Raw genomic sequence first — 15,355 nt, 5'->3', positions numbered from 1 at the left:
AGAGGGGACTCTTAGGGGGCACAGAGGCCTGGGCAGAGTTGGTGCCGGACACCCCACCTTCAGGGAAGACTGTAAGCTGCCCCTAGCCTCCTGACCCTGGAAGCCCTGGAGCTCAGTCCTAGCCTGGTCCTGGGAGGCGTTGACTAGAGGGGAGGGTCCGTCCACCACCTCACTCCCTCCTGCCATCCACAGGCCCGGTTCACGGCTCTGTGGCCCCTTCCCTCCCCTGCCCCCTGGCCCTGGCTCAGTGCTCAGCGGCTGCAGGGCTTACCTGGCTTAGCTGGTTTGCCTCCAGGGCCCAGTGCTACAGAGGGAAGAGATGGTCGTTAATGGGGAGTTCGAGCCCACCTGTCCCACCACGATCCCCACAGGGCACTGTGGGGTCAGGAATGGTCTTCCCCTGTGTACAAGGAGCTGCTGGAAGCCCGGCACCCAGATGCCTGGGTGGGGGCCCCAACCCTCGTCCTGACCGGGAGTTTCCCCCTCTCTCACTGTTTATCAGGCCTCTGAAGGGGGTGATGGTTCAGCTGGATTTGCATGGATATTACTAAGGATCAAACGAAATATGAAAGAAGGCATGGGCCTCCAGGGAAAAGAGGCTGGGTGGCAAGGGCTTAGGGGGCTGGGGGATCTAGTTTTTAGAAAAGCCCCTCCCCACTAGACGCTCAGTCTGGGAAATGAGGGACCCCTTAATGCCTGGGTTTTCTGAGGTTTGAGGTCTAAGGATGTGTGTGGATTAGGCTGAGACTCAGACCCCATCAGTGAGGAGCCAAGTTTGGTGTTTGAACTCACCTCCTCCTCCCAGGCCTCCAAGACCAGCCCCTGTGTTGGCAGCATAGAGAGAGAGGGAAAACCATCAAGGTCCCTGCCAAGAAGCCATCCACTGACCCACGGTCAAATCCATCGTTGCCTAACCACATGATCTTGGGCAAGCCGTGAACTCTGTGAGCCTCCGTTTCCTCGTCTGTCTCATCTGGCAAAGGTCTCCTGCCTCTGTGTGTGCCTGGGAATGTGCTGGTGGCTTCTCTCACTTGAACATCAGTTCTGAACACTCAAACCCTTTCATTCTTTGTTTTTTTGGCCATACTGTGCGGTATGAGGGGTCTCAGTCCCCTGGACCTGGAACCCGGGCCCCCTGTAGTGAAAGCGTGGTTTCTTAACCACTTAACCACCAGGGAAGTCCCTTAAACATTTTTTAAGTATTGAAAATATTACTTGTGATTTTTCAATCTACGTTAAAATATCGTGCTTTTTTTCTAAATCAAAGGAAGAGATTGCCTCCCACCCCCCACTGGCCCCCCCATGCCATCGAGTTAATATTCTGCCCTTTTTTTTTTTTCTTGAGGCGGGGCTAATCTTCATCTGCACCTAGTTCTTGCTTTAATATTGTTTTTACTTGAAAATCACTTGACCGAGAGCATATTCATACTTTTTAGTAGTTGCATAACCTTAGTTTACTTAATCACACCCTCCTGTCAAGCGGGTTTCTTGTTTTGCATTTTTGCTAGTAACATTCCTATGAATCCTGGGGCAGATGGCTTTTTTTTTTTTACTTCTCTTGTTTTCAATGATTTCCTTTGAATGGATTTCCAAGAGTGGGGCTAAACAGCAGAGGGTCAGTGAGGAGGCCACTTTCCTACCGTTTTGCAAGCACTGAGTTTCATCTTTTAGAAAATTTATGCTCAGTAGTAATAGAACAGCATCATGTAAACTGCTTTTTAATATAGGAGTGACTGATGAGTCCTCTGTGGTGGGCATGCCAATGTTTTTTCCTTTTGCAGTGTCCAAATGTTTGCCTCTTGCAAATTTAATCAGCATCTGTCTTACCTGGGCACTTGCAAATTTCATGTACATTACCTGGGAAGAAGACGCCTCCAGGAACTCCACCAGGAACAGCTCCCGGGACCCCTGGAAGGAAGGAGGCAGAGTGCCCCATGAGCTAGAATGAATAAAAGCGTGCTAATGATAAAAGACAGGGATGACGGCGATAATACTGTGTGTCTACAAAGTAACCAGTGTCGCCCAAGCACGTTATGTTTCCAAAGCATTTTCTTTTTCCTGCTCCTCAAAATGGCCCAGTGAGTTTGGAAGGGCAGGGATTATTAACTTCAATTTAACAGATGTGAATTTAGGCTCAGAGATGTTAAGACACGGGCCTGGGGTCACACAGCTGCAAATAGATGGAGGCTGGATTGAAAGCCAGGCCACTGCTCTGAGGATAATGGCTCCTGCTGTGTTACCTGGGGAGGGCCTGGCCAGGGACTGGGTCTGAGTACCTTTGGCTTGGCAGCCACGTCTCTCCAGCCCTGAGCAGCGTGGGCAGGACACAGCATCGTGGGAGAGCAGGCCTGGGCTGTGACAGCAAGCGGTAAGGAAACGCGGCTGCTGCCAGCCGAGGCCCCACCATTCCCACACTGATAGGAAAGCGTGAGGTCAGCGTCCTTAGCCGCTGGGCAGCAGAGCTTGGGTGGGGCTCTGGCTGTCTGACACAGAGCTGTCTAAGGAGGCGCGGGGGCCCAGAGAGGGACACCATGAATGAGCAAAGTGAATAGTTTCCTAAGGAAAAGCTAATTCACTGGCTGGGCCAAAGGGGCCGTCTGCCCAGCCCGGATCACGAGTTCAGTCCCCGCGGACCCGTGAAGCTCTCACAGGGGAACACTGGGAGGCCGGGCCCCAGAGCCAGCCTGTGTGTAGTCATGGCAACAGACAATCCTGGTGCAGACCAGGCCTTAACTCCACCACCACTGAATGGCCCCTTGACAAGCCGCCTTGCCGTTGCCCCAGCCTGAGCCCCGGCACTACCCAGCTGAACAGGGCTGAACGGACGGGGTTAGGGGAGCGTGTCGGGCAGCTCCCCAGCGTGCCCAGCAGACATCTGGCCTCTGTGGCCCGGTTGTGCTGCACAGCTGGGCCTGCTGGCCCCAGGGCCTGGTCAGCCTCAGCCATGGCCCAGCAGGGCGGAGGATGCCAAGCTGTCACGGTCACCCTGTGCCAAAGCCCTGGCGCCACCCACCCCTCCACCCCGGGCCTGAGCCCCTGAGCCACCCCTCTGCTGCACTGACCCCTCCCCCCGCCCCACCGCCCCAGGCACTGAGATCCAGGCCTGGAGTGTCTCAGTAATCTGCGCAGAGCCTCGAGGGGCTCGGAGAGGTGGCCCAGGAGGCTGGGCCTGCTGGGAATGGGCGATCCGGCCCTGTCATCCACCGCAAAGTGTTCCTTTGATGCCTTCTCTGGCTCGGGCTTCTAGCTCCCAGCACTGTCTCGTGTGTGCCCTTCCCTGTTGTGGCTCCAGGCCTTTCTCTGCCTCGGCCTCTCTCCCTCCTCCCCTTCCTTCCCCTCCCGCCTCTGGCTCCAGAGTGGGTGGGGGGGCTGCAAGAACAATGTGGTGGGCGGAGACAGCAAAGGGCTCCGAACAGACCCACCTGGTCGCTGATCCCAGCCGTGCCAACTTCTGACCATCTGTGTGACCTCAGGCAAGTCACTTAACCTCTCTGAACTTCAGTTTCCTTTGTAGCAATGTGGGGCTAATAATTTCTGCCTTGCCAGGTTGCTGCGGAGTTGTAAAAGAGTTCCAGAGACCCCTGGGCCTGGAGCTAGGTCGGTAATTGCTCCCAAATAAATAAATTAATTAATGACTGACACTTTGTTTCGACTTCACAGTACATGGCCTGGGGCCAGGGAGACAATAGGTGCTCAATAAAGGATGGGTGAATCTGGTGGAGGGGAGGCAAGGAAGTTGCCTGGAGGTCTGGTCTGACCTCTTCCATCCCCAGGCGGCTTACGGGTCTCCCCACCTCAGGCAGACAGGGTTGAAGCCCCAGTTCCTCTCCTGGGGTTTTGTTCGTGCCCCAGCGCGGGGGCCAGGCCCGTCCTGGGGTCGGCCAGCTCCTCTTCTGCTTTCACTCTCCCCAGGGCCTACCCGTCCTCTCCCCAGCTCTCTCTTCTCCCCACTCTCCACCTCCATGATTCAGAGCCCAACAGTGTCTGCCAAGCTCCATGCCTGAACCATGACGGCCCGCGGAGCCAAAGGTTTTGATCCCGTTTTGCACCGAGGAAACGGAGAAGGCTTAGTGGGCGTAAAGGATCCCCGCCGGGCCCCTCTTTGAGTGCCAGAGAGGTGAGAACAGAATAAGACTGGTGGTGATCAAAGGCCTTTGAAAAGGCAGCGGTCTCCTCTCCTGCCCCTCATGCAAAGGGTCATCCTGCTTCCCACCTCCCCTCCTTGGCCTGAGCTGTGCCTCCTGCCAGGAATGCCCTTTCCTCTCTCCAAGTCCTACCCTTCCACCGAGACTGAGCTCAGCGTCTCCCCCCTGCCGTCTCAGCCTGTGGTTCCCACTGCTCAGCTGGCCCAAAGCAGTTGGCCTGGAGCGTACTTGTCTTGTTTTATGTGGGTTTGGCTTGTTTCACCGGCTAGCCCAGGGTGGAACTTGTCTCTTGCATCTTAGAATCATGGTCCTAGACTCTCAGGGATCATAACAGTCTTTTGGCCTGAGTTGAAATTCCTCTGTGAACATCTTGTGTTTCTGCTTGCACGCCTCCAGTGACAGGCAAATCACCACCTACTGATGCTATCAGCTCTACCAACAGAGAGATCTGCCTTCTATTGAGATAGATTCTGTTCCTCTGTCTCTCCAGTTCTGCCCCCCAGAGCCCCAAAGACTGAGGCTCACCTCCCATCCACAGAAGCTCCTCAAACATTGAATTTTCTTTCAAGGTTTAACTCAAACGTCACCTCTGCCATGAAGCCTTCCCGGATTTCCTCTACACCACCCCCTCTCCCAGTCTTGTCAGCTTCCTCCATTACTGCGTCTCTGTTTACACACGGGCTGCCTCCTCATTAGACAAAACATGGCATGAGTAGCAAGAGAAAAAATTAAACCTTATAAATGTATATGAATTACAAGGGTTGATATTAGTTCACGCTAGCAAATCCCCAATAAGAGAATATATGGTTTTTAAAATTCGCATTCCCATAGTCCTCTTACTTGATGCATTATTTCCAATGTGATGTTGCTGGAGCCACCCACTGGCCCTAGGAGGTATGCTGGGCAAGGATGCTTCTCCCTATTTTACAGCCAGGGAAATCATCCATGAACCAGAGAGATGAAATGCCTGGCCCGGTACCCACAGCTGACCCCAGTCACACACACAGCCTTCTGCCTGGGCCCTGGGCTCCAGGTTCAAAGAGCTGGGAGACGGCTGTTTGGGAGCAAACAGAGGGCCAGCGGGCCTTGGCAGGGGACTTCGCCAATTCTAAGTCCAGGGGGGCCAGCCTGGGGAGCAGATAAGACCACACGAAGCTGTTTGTTGTTTGCATGGAGAAAGGCTGCCAAGGGCTTTTCGAAAACAATCCGCCCTCCAGTGACTGAGTCTGTCCCCTCCCTCCCCTTGGGCACGCCTGCCTTCCTGCCTCGGCCCCAGCAGACTCAGAGAGCAGCATCAATCCCTAAACTGGGGGTCCGAGGCCCTGGAGGCCCCTCAGAGTCACCTGGGCAGCGGCTTTAACAAGACCTACATGTCTGGGTCCCTCCTCAGACCGAGTAAAGCAAGAATTTTTGGGTGAGACCCCCATGTCAGAATGGTTTCAAGTTCCCTGTGTAATTACAATAGGCAGCCAGGGCTGAAAAAATCCCTGTTTCAGAACCATCTTCAGTTCCGAAATCAGAAAAACAAAAACGAAAAACCACCCAAAGCTAAAATGATAAAATTTCTGGGGGTTTGGGGCAGCTGGTCCCAATTATAACTGATTTAATTTCTCTCTCTCTTTAAATGGCAAAGGAGGCTGGGGCAAATGATCTTCAAAGCTACTTTTGACCCATCTTAAATGAGTCCAGACAACCCTTCCTTCGCAAACCCTCCTGGGTTGTCCCTTTTTTGTCTCCACTGGAAACATGGTTCTTTGGGACTACGGAACCCATGAGGGTGACATCCTTCAGGATAGCCGGGCAGGTGTGAGTGCGTGTGTGCTTGTGCGAGCCTATGCATGTGGGAGGGGGGGCCCCTCCTTTGGGAGGCTCTGGGCACAAACCCCAGAAGACCGCATCAGTTCACACACCCCTTATTTGGACCAGGCTACTCTACCACCCGGGACAGAGCTGAGATTTATGTTTGCAAAAAAAAAGAACAGGGCCAGCAGAGCATTTAGCCTGGTCATTGAGGGTGCATTCTTCTTAGGGCAGGCCCACCCCAGAGTACTCAGCTCCAGGCCCGCCCCTTCCCAAATGCCGCTTAGAACCTGGCCCCCACCTCCCTCATCCTTTAGCCCAGGGATGAGCTGGCTGGTACTCACCCCCTGGCGCTGCCTTAGCTTGTCTCAGCCTCAATCTCCCTGTTTGTGGAGCGTAGATAAAAATTCTCTATTCTCAGGGTTCCTGCAAGGGCTAGGTGTCATGCTCTAGTGGGGAGCTGTCTCTGGGAAGGCAGGTGTGCAGGGGCCAGACTTCAGGGAGGAGGTTCAGATGGGACCCGAGCTGCCATCTCAGGCCCAGGGATGGCCGCTCCCCTGGGATGGTCTCTCTGACCCCCGCAGGGCCCCACCTGATGCTGCACCAGCATCCCTCGGCTTTGTCCAGACTCGGGAGCTGACCTCTGCGCAGGAAGCCCCTGCTCCCAGCGGTCCTGCCCCGCTGGTCAATCTCACGGAAACAGCTGCTGCCCCTGCCCAGCTCCTGCTCCTGCCCTCCGGCCTGGCCCTGCTCCACCCAGTGCTCCCCCCATCCCAACACTGGCCCCCACTGGTTCTCACGGCAAAGAGGGCTCTCCTGGAAACCAGACCCACCCAGGCTACCCCATAGAAGGTTCATGAGCCTGCCTGCAACTCTCTCTCCCCACGGCCAGAAGCACCTTCGGGGGACACTGGGGGACCACTCCCAGAGTCCCCCCCACCCAAGGTGCGTAGCAGCCCTGAGAGGGGCGTCCTCCGGGACCACGGCAGGGAACATGCCAGGTGGCCCAGAGGGTCCCCAGGTTCACAAAGCCCCCGGCGCTCAGGGCTCTCCCTCTGCCAGGAGACGGACGCCTCCCCAGCTTCCTTGCCCTTGCTGGTGCTCCATACCACACACACTCGCACACACACACTCACACACACACACATGCTCAATGACGAACCACACCCAGTGACACACCTGGACACCAGATCGCCTCTGTGTGCATGCCTGTTGGGTGACAGACTTTTGCACATGCTAACAGACACTTTCATATATCCTGTAACACCCATCCTTCCAACACACACACACACTCACACACAAACACACACACCTGCCCCGGGATGAACCTGTGAACATTCATCCCCTCGCAGAAACCTCCTCCTCTATCTGATGACACGATCAGACATATACAGACCATGCACACCTGTGCAAGAGCATGTAACACACTAGTGCACACACGCACACTCACACACTTACACACACGCTCAGAAGTCCCAGCCTTTCTCACCAGGGACAGACCACAGCGGCAGCTTTCCAACCTGCAACCCTGTAATCAACTTAACCCTGACATCACCCGGAGCGGGTCCCGACTTCCCAGGGGACAAGGAACCTGCCGAGGTCAGAGAGCTCACTGCCGCAGAGCTGGCCTCCAGCCCAGGTCCCCTGTCCCTGGGGCACGCGTGCACAGCCACTGGGTCCGCAGGTGTGCAAACCGCCGGTGCTCACAGACCCGCCGGGACCTCGCCGGCTTTTCCCCAGCGTGCTCGGGACCCCCATCCTGGGAGAGCGCCCCAGGACCGAGCAAGGTTCATCCACCCTGTCGGGGCAGCAGAAGCCGGCGCTGGTCTGGGACCATTCTGAGTCTCGGGGCGAACGAACATCTGACAGGTTTCTGCTCTGCACGGCTGGCTCCCGGGAGGGGTGGTTCCGAGGGTCCAGTGGCTGAGGGGCTCCTGCCCGGGACCCCCCCAGGAGGGTGCTGGAGGTGCAGGGCGCCCTCTCATCGGTCGGTCCAGCCACCTGAGCGGGCGGCCCGAGGGCTGCGGGCCCTTCGGGGAAACAGGGTGAGGCCTACCTCCGGGCTGCGAGGGGTGGAGGACGCACAGCAGGAGCAGGAGGACTCCGGGCCGCCGAGCCGCAGCTGTCAGACCCGCCATCTCGGGGAGAAATGCCCCAGCCCGCTCTCTGCGCCTCGTTTTATCCCCAAAGCGTAATTGCTGCCTCGTCGGCTGCGAGGGAAGGAGGGAGGGAGGGACGGAGGGAGGGCGGGCGGGAGGAGGGGTGGCCTCGGGGAGGGGGCCTCGGGGAGGGGGCAATTACGAAAGGCCGGCTCGCGCGCGAGCCTCCCAGGCTGGGTCTGACTGGACTGGACTGTGGGCTCTTTTTTTTTTTCCCCCTTAAAACACGCGCGCGCGCACACACACACACACACACAGTTTCCCCCCATCTCTCTCCCGCTTTCCCTCTGCGGCTGTTCTTTCGCTGCTGGCCCTGTTCCCGCCAGAAAGTGCGAGGGGGGCCTCTGCCAGGACAGCCCTCGGGAGAGGAAGCAGGAGGGAGGGCCCTGCAGCCCGGCCAAAAATCCGGCCCCAGCCAAGGCCTGAGTGGCCAGGCCCCCACCCCTCCGGCTGGGCCCCGGGCCCAGTATGGGGACACAGGCCAGCTGTCCTGCGCCTCTGCCCCCCCCCACCCCGGCCCTCCAGACTCCCTCAACACTCCCAGACCCGGCCAGAGACAGGCCAAAGCTGGGGAGGGGGCTGTTGGTCAGACCTGGGGTCCGGGGTCCATCCAGGCCAGGGTCTGGAGAGGTCAAGGGGCTGTGGGCAGAATGGCTGGGAAAGGTGAGACCGTGTTGCTGCTGCCCCCGTGGGGCATCTGGGGACAGGGAAGGGGACCCTGATGCCCTGCAGGGCTCCATTCTCTGTGGGTTAAGGTCACAGCCTCCTGCCTGAGGCTGAGCAGGGGGTGATGGGTTGGTCTAGGATCCAGGTCAGCAGAGGCCAGGTGGCTGTGGGCAGAATGGCTTGGGGGTTGAGACCCTGTTGGTGTCATTCCCTGGGGCATCAGGGGTCACATTGGAGACTCTGATATATCACAGGGGCTCCGTCTGTCATGGATAAAGATATAGCCCCCTGAAGTTTATGCAGGCCGCTGTGTCTGGTTAAGGTCAGACTGGATCCCCAGGTGCCCTGCAGAGAACCAGGGGGGCGGGGGAGCCCACTCAGACTGATAAGTGGCCCAACATCCCCCACCTTTATCACTGGGCCCCCACCTGTCCCACTGCTGAGCATACCTAGAACCCAAACCAGACCTGGTAGCCCTCAGACTGACAGGTCTCTCTTTGCCCCTGGAGAATGCCAGGGACTGACGTTCCTCTGGCGGCCAGGAGGGGGCGGCCCTGCGCTAAGACAACTGGGACCAGCATTTCCAGAAGGACTTGGGTTGTCCTCGCCTGACTGCGGGATGGGGACCCTGGGGATTGAGGGGGTGAGATGGGGTGGGAAACTAGGGGGTGACGCCTCCCCACCTAAGTGGGGAAAAAATTGGGGGGCCAGAGGATAGGAGAGGGAAACTGGTACCTGACTTCATCACAGCTTACGACAGGGAAAAGCCAAGGCCGTGAGTTCTGAGAGCTTTTCCCTGCATCCAGATGGAGGATAAGAGGAGAACACAGTCACAAGTCCGAGGACAGGAGTTAAAGGACTCCTCCTCCAGCAAGGAGCACCGAGGCAGTCGGCAGGGCCAGCGGGGGAGGCTGGGACTGCAGGGGCCAGAGGCCAGGCACTGGGCTTGGTGGGACCTAGGACTAAAATTCTGGTTCGAGCACTTTCTATCAGCGTAACCTCTTCAAAGGACTTCGGTTTCCTCATCTGTCATATGGTGATAAATATTCCTGCCTGGGAGGTTATTGCAAAGATGAGTAAGATGAGGTCATATATTTCTGTAGCGTGCCTGCAGTTCCGAAATGCTGTGTCCCCTAGCTTTAGTTCCAGTGCTGCTGCTGTTAACGTTAGCTCTGCAAGCCCCACTCCTTGTAACTATTAGACTTGGCTCTCTGCTGGGTCACCCTGGGCCCCTGGGCTATCCCCTTCCTCTCCCTGGTCTCAGGCAGCGGCTGCTCCAGGAGTTTGGAAGGGGGTGGGCGTGCATGCTAGCAGAATTGTCTTGAAGCTGTGCGTGCACAGCAAGTGTACAGCTCTTACTTCCTGTGCGTGTTATTTGGGGGTCCTTTGGGGGGGGTGTCGCTGATGAGATGATGAGCCCAAGCCAGCCCTTGTTGTTGAGGATAGGGGGTGCTCAGGGTTAGGGGCTGAGGCTCGGGGCCTGAGATGTGCCTGCTGGGGGGAGGGAGGGGAGGGAGGGGAGGCCCCAGGGGGAGGGTGGATCTGAGTGCCTGCCCCCCTCCCAGGGAGGGGGAAAGACGAGGGTACTGGGGAGAAACTGGGCCCCACTCCTCTCAGGGCAGTGACGTGGGCAGGAACCGGCTTTCAGACTTGCAAACCGCAGTCTGCTCAGAGTCTTTATTAATTCCAGGACTGGGAGGGAGGCTGGAGCCAGCGGGACAGGACTTTCTGTGGGGGTGGTGGTGGGGAGGGTCCAGGAGAGGTGTGGGGGCGCCTGCAGGGTATGACTTGAGGCTGCCGGGCCCACCTCTCCCCTGTGTCCTGTCCCCCACCTGCATGCCCAAGTCCCCCTTTTCCTTAGCATCCTGTATCACAGCAGCTCCGTGAACTCATATCCCACAAGGTCTCTGTACACCTCCAGAGAACAAACCCAGGAGACGGATGATCCAGTGCCACTTAGTCCAATGCATTCCAGGCATAATGTAAGGACTGGGGGTTACAGTGATAGACCAACATTCATTCATTCAAGAAACACAACAGTCCTGAATTGCTCTCCGCCCACCTGCCTGCATAGCTGTACAAATTAAGCAATGTTAAAAAAAAAAAAGAAAAGAAAATGTCAAACTGCCTGGGGCATCAAATGTTGCAGGGGCTAGACTTTACTGTCACCACCGACAATTGTTACCCACCCACTTGGTCCAGAGCACCAAGGTGAGTCACTGATGGGCCACCAGCCTCTCCAGACCTTTAGGAAGGACAGAGCCCCAGCCTCCACTTGGCTCTGTCATGGCTGTGCTCAGAAACCCTCAGCTAAAGCCTCTCAGATAAAGCCCAGATTTCTGAGCACGTCCTTCAGGGCCTTGCCCTACCTGGCTCCCCTGCTCTGCCTCTCTCCTCCCCTCTGGCTGATGGAGCCAGGTTTCTGAGCACCTGGACTCATCCTGGAGGGCTGGGTGCTGGACCTTTGCTGCTGGAGTTCGCTGGTCTCAGCTTCCTCCAGCTCTGTGCCCCTCGACACCCCTGCCTCCAGAAGCTCTCTGAGGGTTTCTGACTTGAACTTAGTACTTCATTCTTATCCTCCACTGGCCTGGCCATCACTGAAGGCACTGTGAGGACGGACTCATTTCTGCTTCCTTCATGCTTGAAGAGTCTGAGATGACAAACACAGACGCGCACTCCACGAGATGGGGGCAGAGTTCTGGTGATAGGGACAGACCTCCAGAAACCCGGGAGCTATGGTTTCTGTTTCCTTCCTTATCTACTCACGGTCCTTTTGTCTGTTGAGTGCAGGATGTGCTATCTATCTGCACGGGACCTCGAACCAGAGAGAGTAAGCATGGGCTGCCAGCTAGCCTGGGAAGGGCCTGATGTCATCCCAGACCCGGGACCCCCCACTGGGGTTCCCTCAGATGAGGGGGCCTCAGTTGTCAGTCATTTACACCTCTGTGTGAGCGAGCGTCCCCCCAGGTGGTCCCATGGGAAATAAGGTCCACATTACACTAAGAGCGGGAACAAGAATTTCTCAACCTAAGTGAGGTTTGGGAAGGACTTGCATGCTGGTTGGATAGTGTGGGTTCCAGTGCAGACCTTCTAAGAGAGAACCAGCAGGAAGGCAGAGTGAAGGACATACACACACACGTTGCCCTGGCCCATCCCTTCTCACCCATGAGACCCAGCTGCCAATGACATTAAGGTCTGAGCTTTCCCCTCTTCTGATTTTAAATTTTCTAGTAGCCTTGGAAAGAAAGCTATGACAAACCTAGACAGCATATTAAAAAGCAGAGAGATCACTTTGCCGTCAAAGCTATGGCTTTTCCAGTAGTCACGTATGAATGTGACAGGTGGATCATAAAGAAGGTTGAGCACTGAAGAATTGATGCTTTCAAACTGTGGTGCTGGACCAGACTTTTGAGAGTCCCTTGGGCAGCAAGGAGATCAAACCAGTCCATTCTAAAGGAAACCAATTGGAAGGACTGATGCTGAAGCGGAAATTCCAATACTTTGGACACCTGATGTGAAGAGCCAACTCATTGGAAAAGATCCTGCTGCTGGGAAAGATTGAAGGCAGGAAGAGAAGGGGACGACAGAGGATGAGATGGTTGGATGGCATCACCAACTCAATGGACATGAGTTCAAACAAACTCTGGGAGATGGGGAAGGACAGGGAAGCCTAGCGTGCTGCAGTCCATGGGGTCGCAAAGAGTTGGACATGACTTAGCAACTGAACAATAACAAGAAGCCACTTGAAATGAAAGAAAAGACAAGTAAAATTACTTTGCTTAATAAGCTATATTTAACCCAATATACCTAAAAGATTGTATTTGGAGCAAGGTTGGGGGCAGGAGGAGAAGGGGACGACAGAGAATTAGATGGCTGGATGGCATCACCGACTCTGTGGACATGAGTTTGAGTGAACTCCGGGAGTTGGTGATGGACAGGGAGGCCTGGTGTGCTGTGATTCATGGGGTTGCCGAGAGTCGGACACGACTGAGCGACTGAACTGAACTGAACTGAATGGATATAAAAAATTATTCGTGAGATATTTTGCATTCTTTTTCGTACAAAGTCTTCAAAGTGGAGTGCAGGATACACTTTGACTATCACCTTGATTTGGGTCAGTCACATTTCAAGTGCTCAGCAGCCTCCTGTGGCCAGTGGCTGCTGCGTGGACGGTCCAGGGGGAGACCACAAGGGGTCTGGGTCTGGTGGGGAATGAAGCCTGACTTGGGACCAGCGAGGAGGGAACACTGAGGGTGGTTCTTGCTACTGAAAGCTTACCAGTGGGACAGGGCATGAGGAGAAGGGACAGAGAGAAGAGGGCAGTCCTTGGGGCCCTCAGTTGGGAGGCCCAAGGCGCACACAGCACAGGGGAGAGGCCATCGTGTTGGTGACCGCGCCAGGGAGGGCGGCCTCCTACCGAGGGGTACCAGGCAGCATTTCAGCCAGGAGAGGAGAGCGGCCTTCTGCAGCTCGGCCTCCCCAGAGGTGGCTGGGACCCCCGCAGAGGACTTTCCTGGGGGTAAAGTATCTGTAGCTGAAAAAAGACTGAACTCTGCAGATCTGGGCCACTCGTGGAATCTCTCTTCATCACATGGGATCAGCCCAAACCCGGGTAAACCCAAGGGAAGTACAGCCTGTGCTCAGAGCGGGGTTTGGGAGTTGGGGAGGCGGGTTAGCATTTCTGCCAACCCCCAGGCTGGGTTGGCGGGAGCAGCCTGGGAGGGCAGAGGGGCCAGTGGCTGTCACTGTGACAGGGATTAACACTGATCAGTGTGTGAGCTGCGACAGATCACCTTGTAATACCTGATGAAGGTGACATCAGGAGTAATTAACCCTCAGGCGCACTCATTGCCTTTTATGGAGACGGAACAGGGGTCTCCACAAGCCCTTATGAGGGAACTTGTGGCTTGAAGAGTCTAATCCCTGGTGGCTCAAACATTTAAGAATCTGCCTGCAATGCAGGAGACCTGGGTTCGATCACTGGGTTGGGAAGATCCCCTGGAGGAGGGCATGGCAACCCACTCCAGTATTCTTGCCTGGAGAATTCCATGGACAGAGGAGCCTGGCAGGCTGCATTCCATGGTGTCACAAAGAGTCAGACACGACTGAGCAACTAACACACAGACACACACACACAAAGCAAGTACTCAAGAGCGGGACAGGGTCCACCGAAGCAGACGTTTGAGGCTGGGGGAGGAGAAGACCCAGAAGGACCATCCCCCCGCCCCACGCCCCGGCTCCACATGCTGCCCCAGGGTGTCCCAGCTCCCGAGGCCCGCGTCTCCGATCCAGCAACCTCTGCCCAGGCCCGGGTGTTTGTATGTCTGAGTCATTTGTCAGTCTGGGTCCTTGGCCCGTGTAAGCCGGGGGGTGGGTGTCCCGGACGGGCCGTTCTTCCCCGTGCTGTTCCCACTTTGCCTCGCGGGCTGTCTGCTGTCGTCTGGGGGGAACATCGTGAGCTGGGTGCTCTGAGCGTCCCTCCCCAGGGACCCGGGACGGAGGAGTCCAGGACACGCCTCTGACGGCTTTCACACTTGACAGTTTACAAAAGCACATCTCCGTTTTTGATTGGAGATATTATTAACCAAGTTTATAAACACAGGGGTTAGGAGCCCTGTCTACAAACTCAGGCCGCCAGAAAGCACTGCTATCTCCTGCAGATCTATTTAATTCTAACTCTGAGCCCCTGTCACATGGGCGGGGGCAGCAAATTCCATCCCAGTTACTGGGCCTCTCTGCCTCCTCCCTCCACCCCCAACCAAAATCCAGGCGTCTCCGCTAAGCCCTGGAGACTAGAATCGGCTCTGGCTCAACGATCGCCATGTGGGAGCCTGTGTGCCTTTGTGGACCCCGCATTGTGTTGAGGCTGGGGAGCCGGGGCTTGGGAAGGCTTTCATGGGGCAATCCCCTCCTGGGAGTCACAGGGGACTCGCCCGGTCCCCGAGAAGGACCTCTTTCCTCTGGGCCTCCTGTCCCTCTGGGATTCTGATTCAAAGCGAGCATGACTTCAGTCTGTGTTGGCCAGCAGCCTGCTAAGCTGCTGGAGGGGAGGGATTCAGGACTGACACTTACAGGTATTCACAACCAAATAAACTATTCTGCTTCCCAGATGAGGAAACTGAGCCTTAAGAAAGCACACACCCGGCCCAAGGTCACCCCAAGGCGTTGTGGCCTGGAGCTGAGGCCTTTGCAGTATTTCACCCCCTCAGGCACCCTGTCTTCTGATCAAGTGATGGAGAGCAGGGCCTTCTCTTCCCTGGGTGGGGCACATAGTAGGGCCCCGGGCTGAGCTGTCTGCCCACAGGGGTTCCCATGGGGCTCCAGCGTGCAGAGCAGTCTGTGCACCCCGTCCTCCTCTGTGCTCCCTCTGCCCGGCTCTCAGCAGTACTCTCTCCTGCACGCCCTTATCACCTCGCCTCCCCCAGCCCGCCATCCCCAGGAGCCCTTCCAAGAGCTTGACCCGCAAACACGGCCGGGCAGGGAGCTCTCTTCGCCTGGATCCTGCCAGTCTCCATCTCTACACCACGTTTGGGGCCACTCCCTGCCCTGAGCAGACCCCTCCACCCATGCCCGGAACCCTTAGCT

At 56.5% G+C, this 15,355-nt stretch overlaps 1 protein-coding gene across 13 annotated transcripts in view; it reads right to left on the bottom strand.

Moving 5' to 3' along the window:
* Positions 1–8,176, bottom strand: part of ELN (elastin) — a 32,480-nt gene extending 24,304 nt beyond the window's left edge. For 6 of the 13 annotated variants that reach the window (XM_055410039.2, XM_055410044.2, XM_055410042.2 and 3 more), the window contains exons 1-4: positions 8,002–8,173; positions 1,858–1,908; positions 793–822; positions 272–304 (exon numbers count right to left, since the gene is read on the bottom strand). In XM_055410039.2, coding sequence (XP_055266014.2) covers positions 272–304; positions 793–822; positions 1,858–1,908; positions 8,002–8,083 — 196 coding nt within the window. In that variant the 5' untranslated portion in view covers positions 8,084–8,173. Of the gene's footprint in view, positions 1–271; positions 305–792; positions 823–1,857; positions 1,909–8,001 lie in introns of all 13 variants that reach the window. The other 7 variants (XM_055410048.2, XM_055410050.2, XM_055410047.2 and 4 more) reach the window with 5 other exon arrangements.
* Positions 8,177–15,355: the final 7,179 nt, after the last annotated feature.

This window comes from Moschus berezovskii, chromosome 27 (genome assembly GCF_049115385.1).
Source record: "Moschus berezovskii isolate FMDL1 chromosome 27, NW_MosBer_1.0, whole genome shotgun sequence".
NCBI classification, from domain to species: domain Eukaryota; kingdom Metazoa; phylum Chordata; class Mammalia; order Artiodactyla; family Moschidae; genus Moschus; species Moschus berezovskii.
Note: the sequence above shows the minus strand (reverse complement) of the source record. Positions and strands in the feature narration are given on the sequence as shown.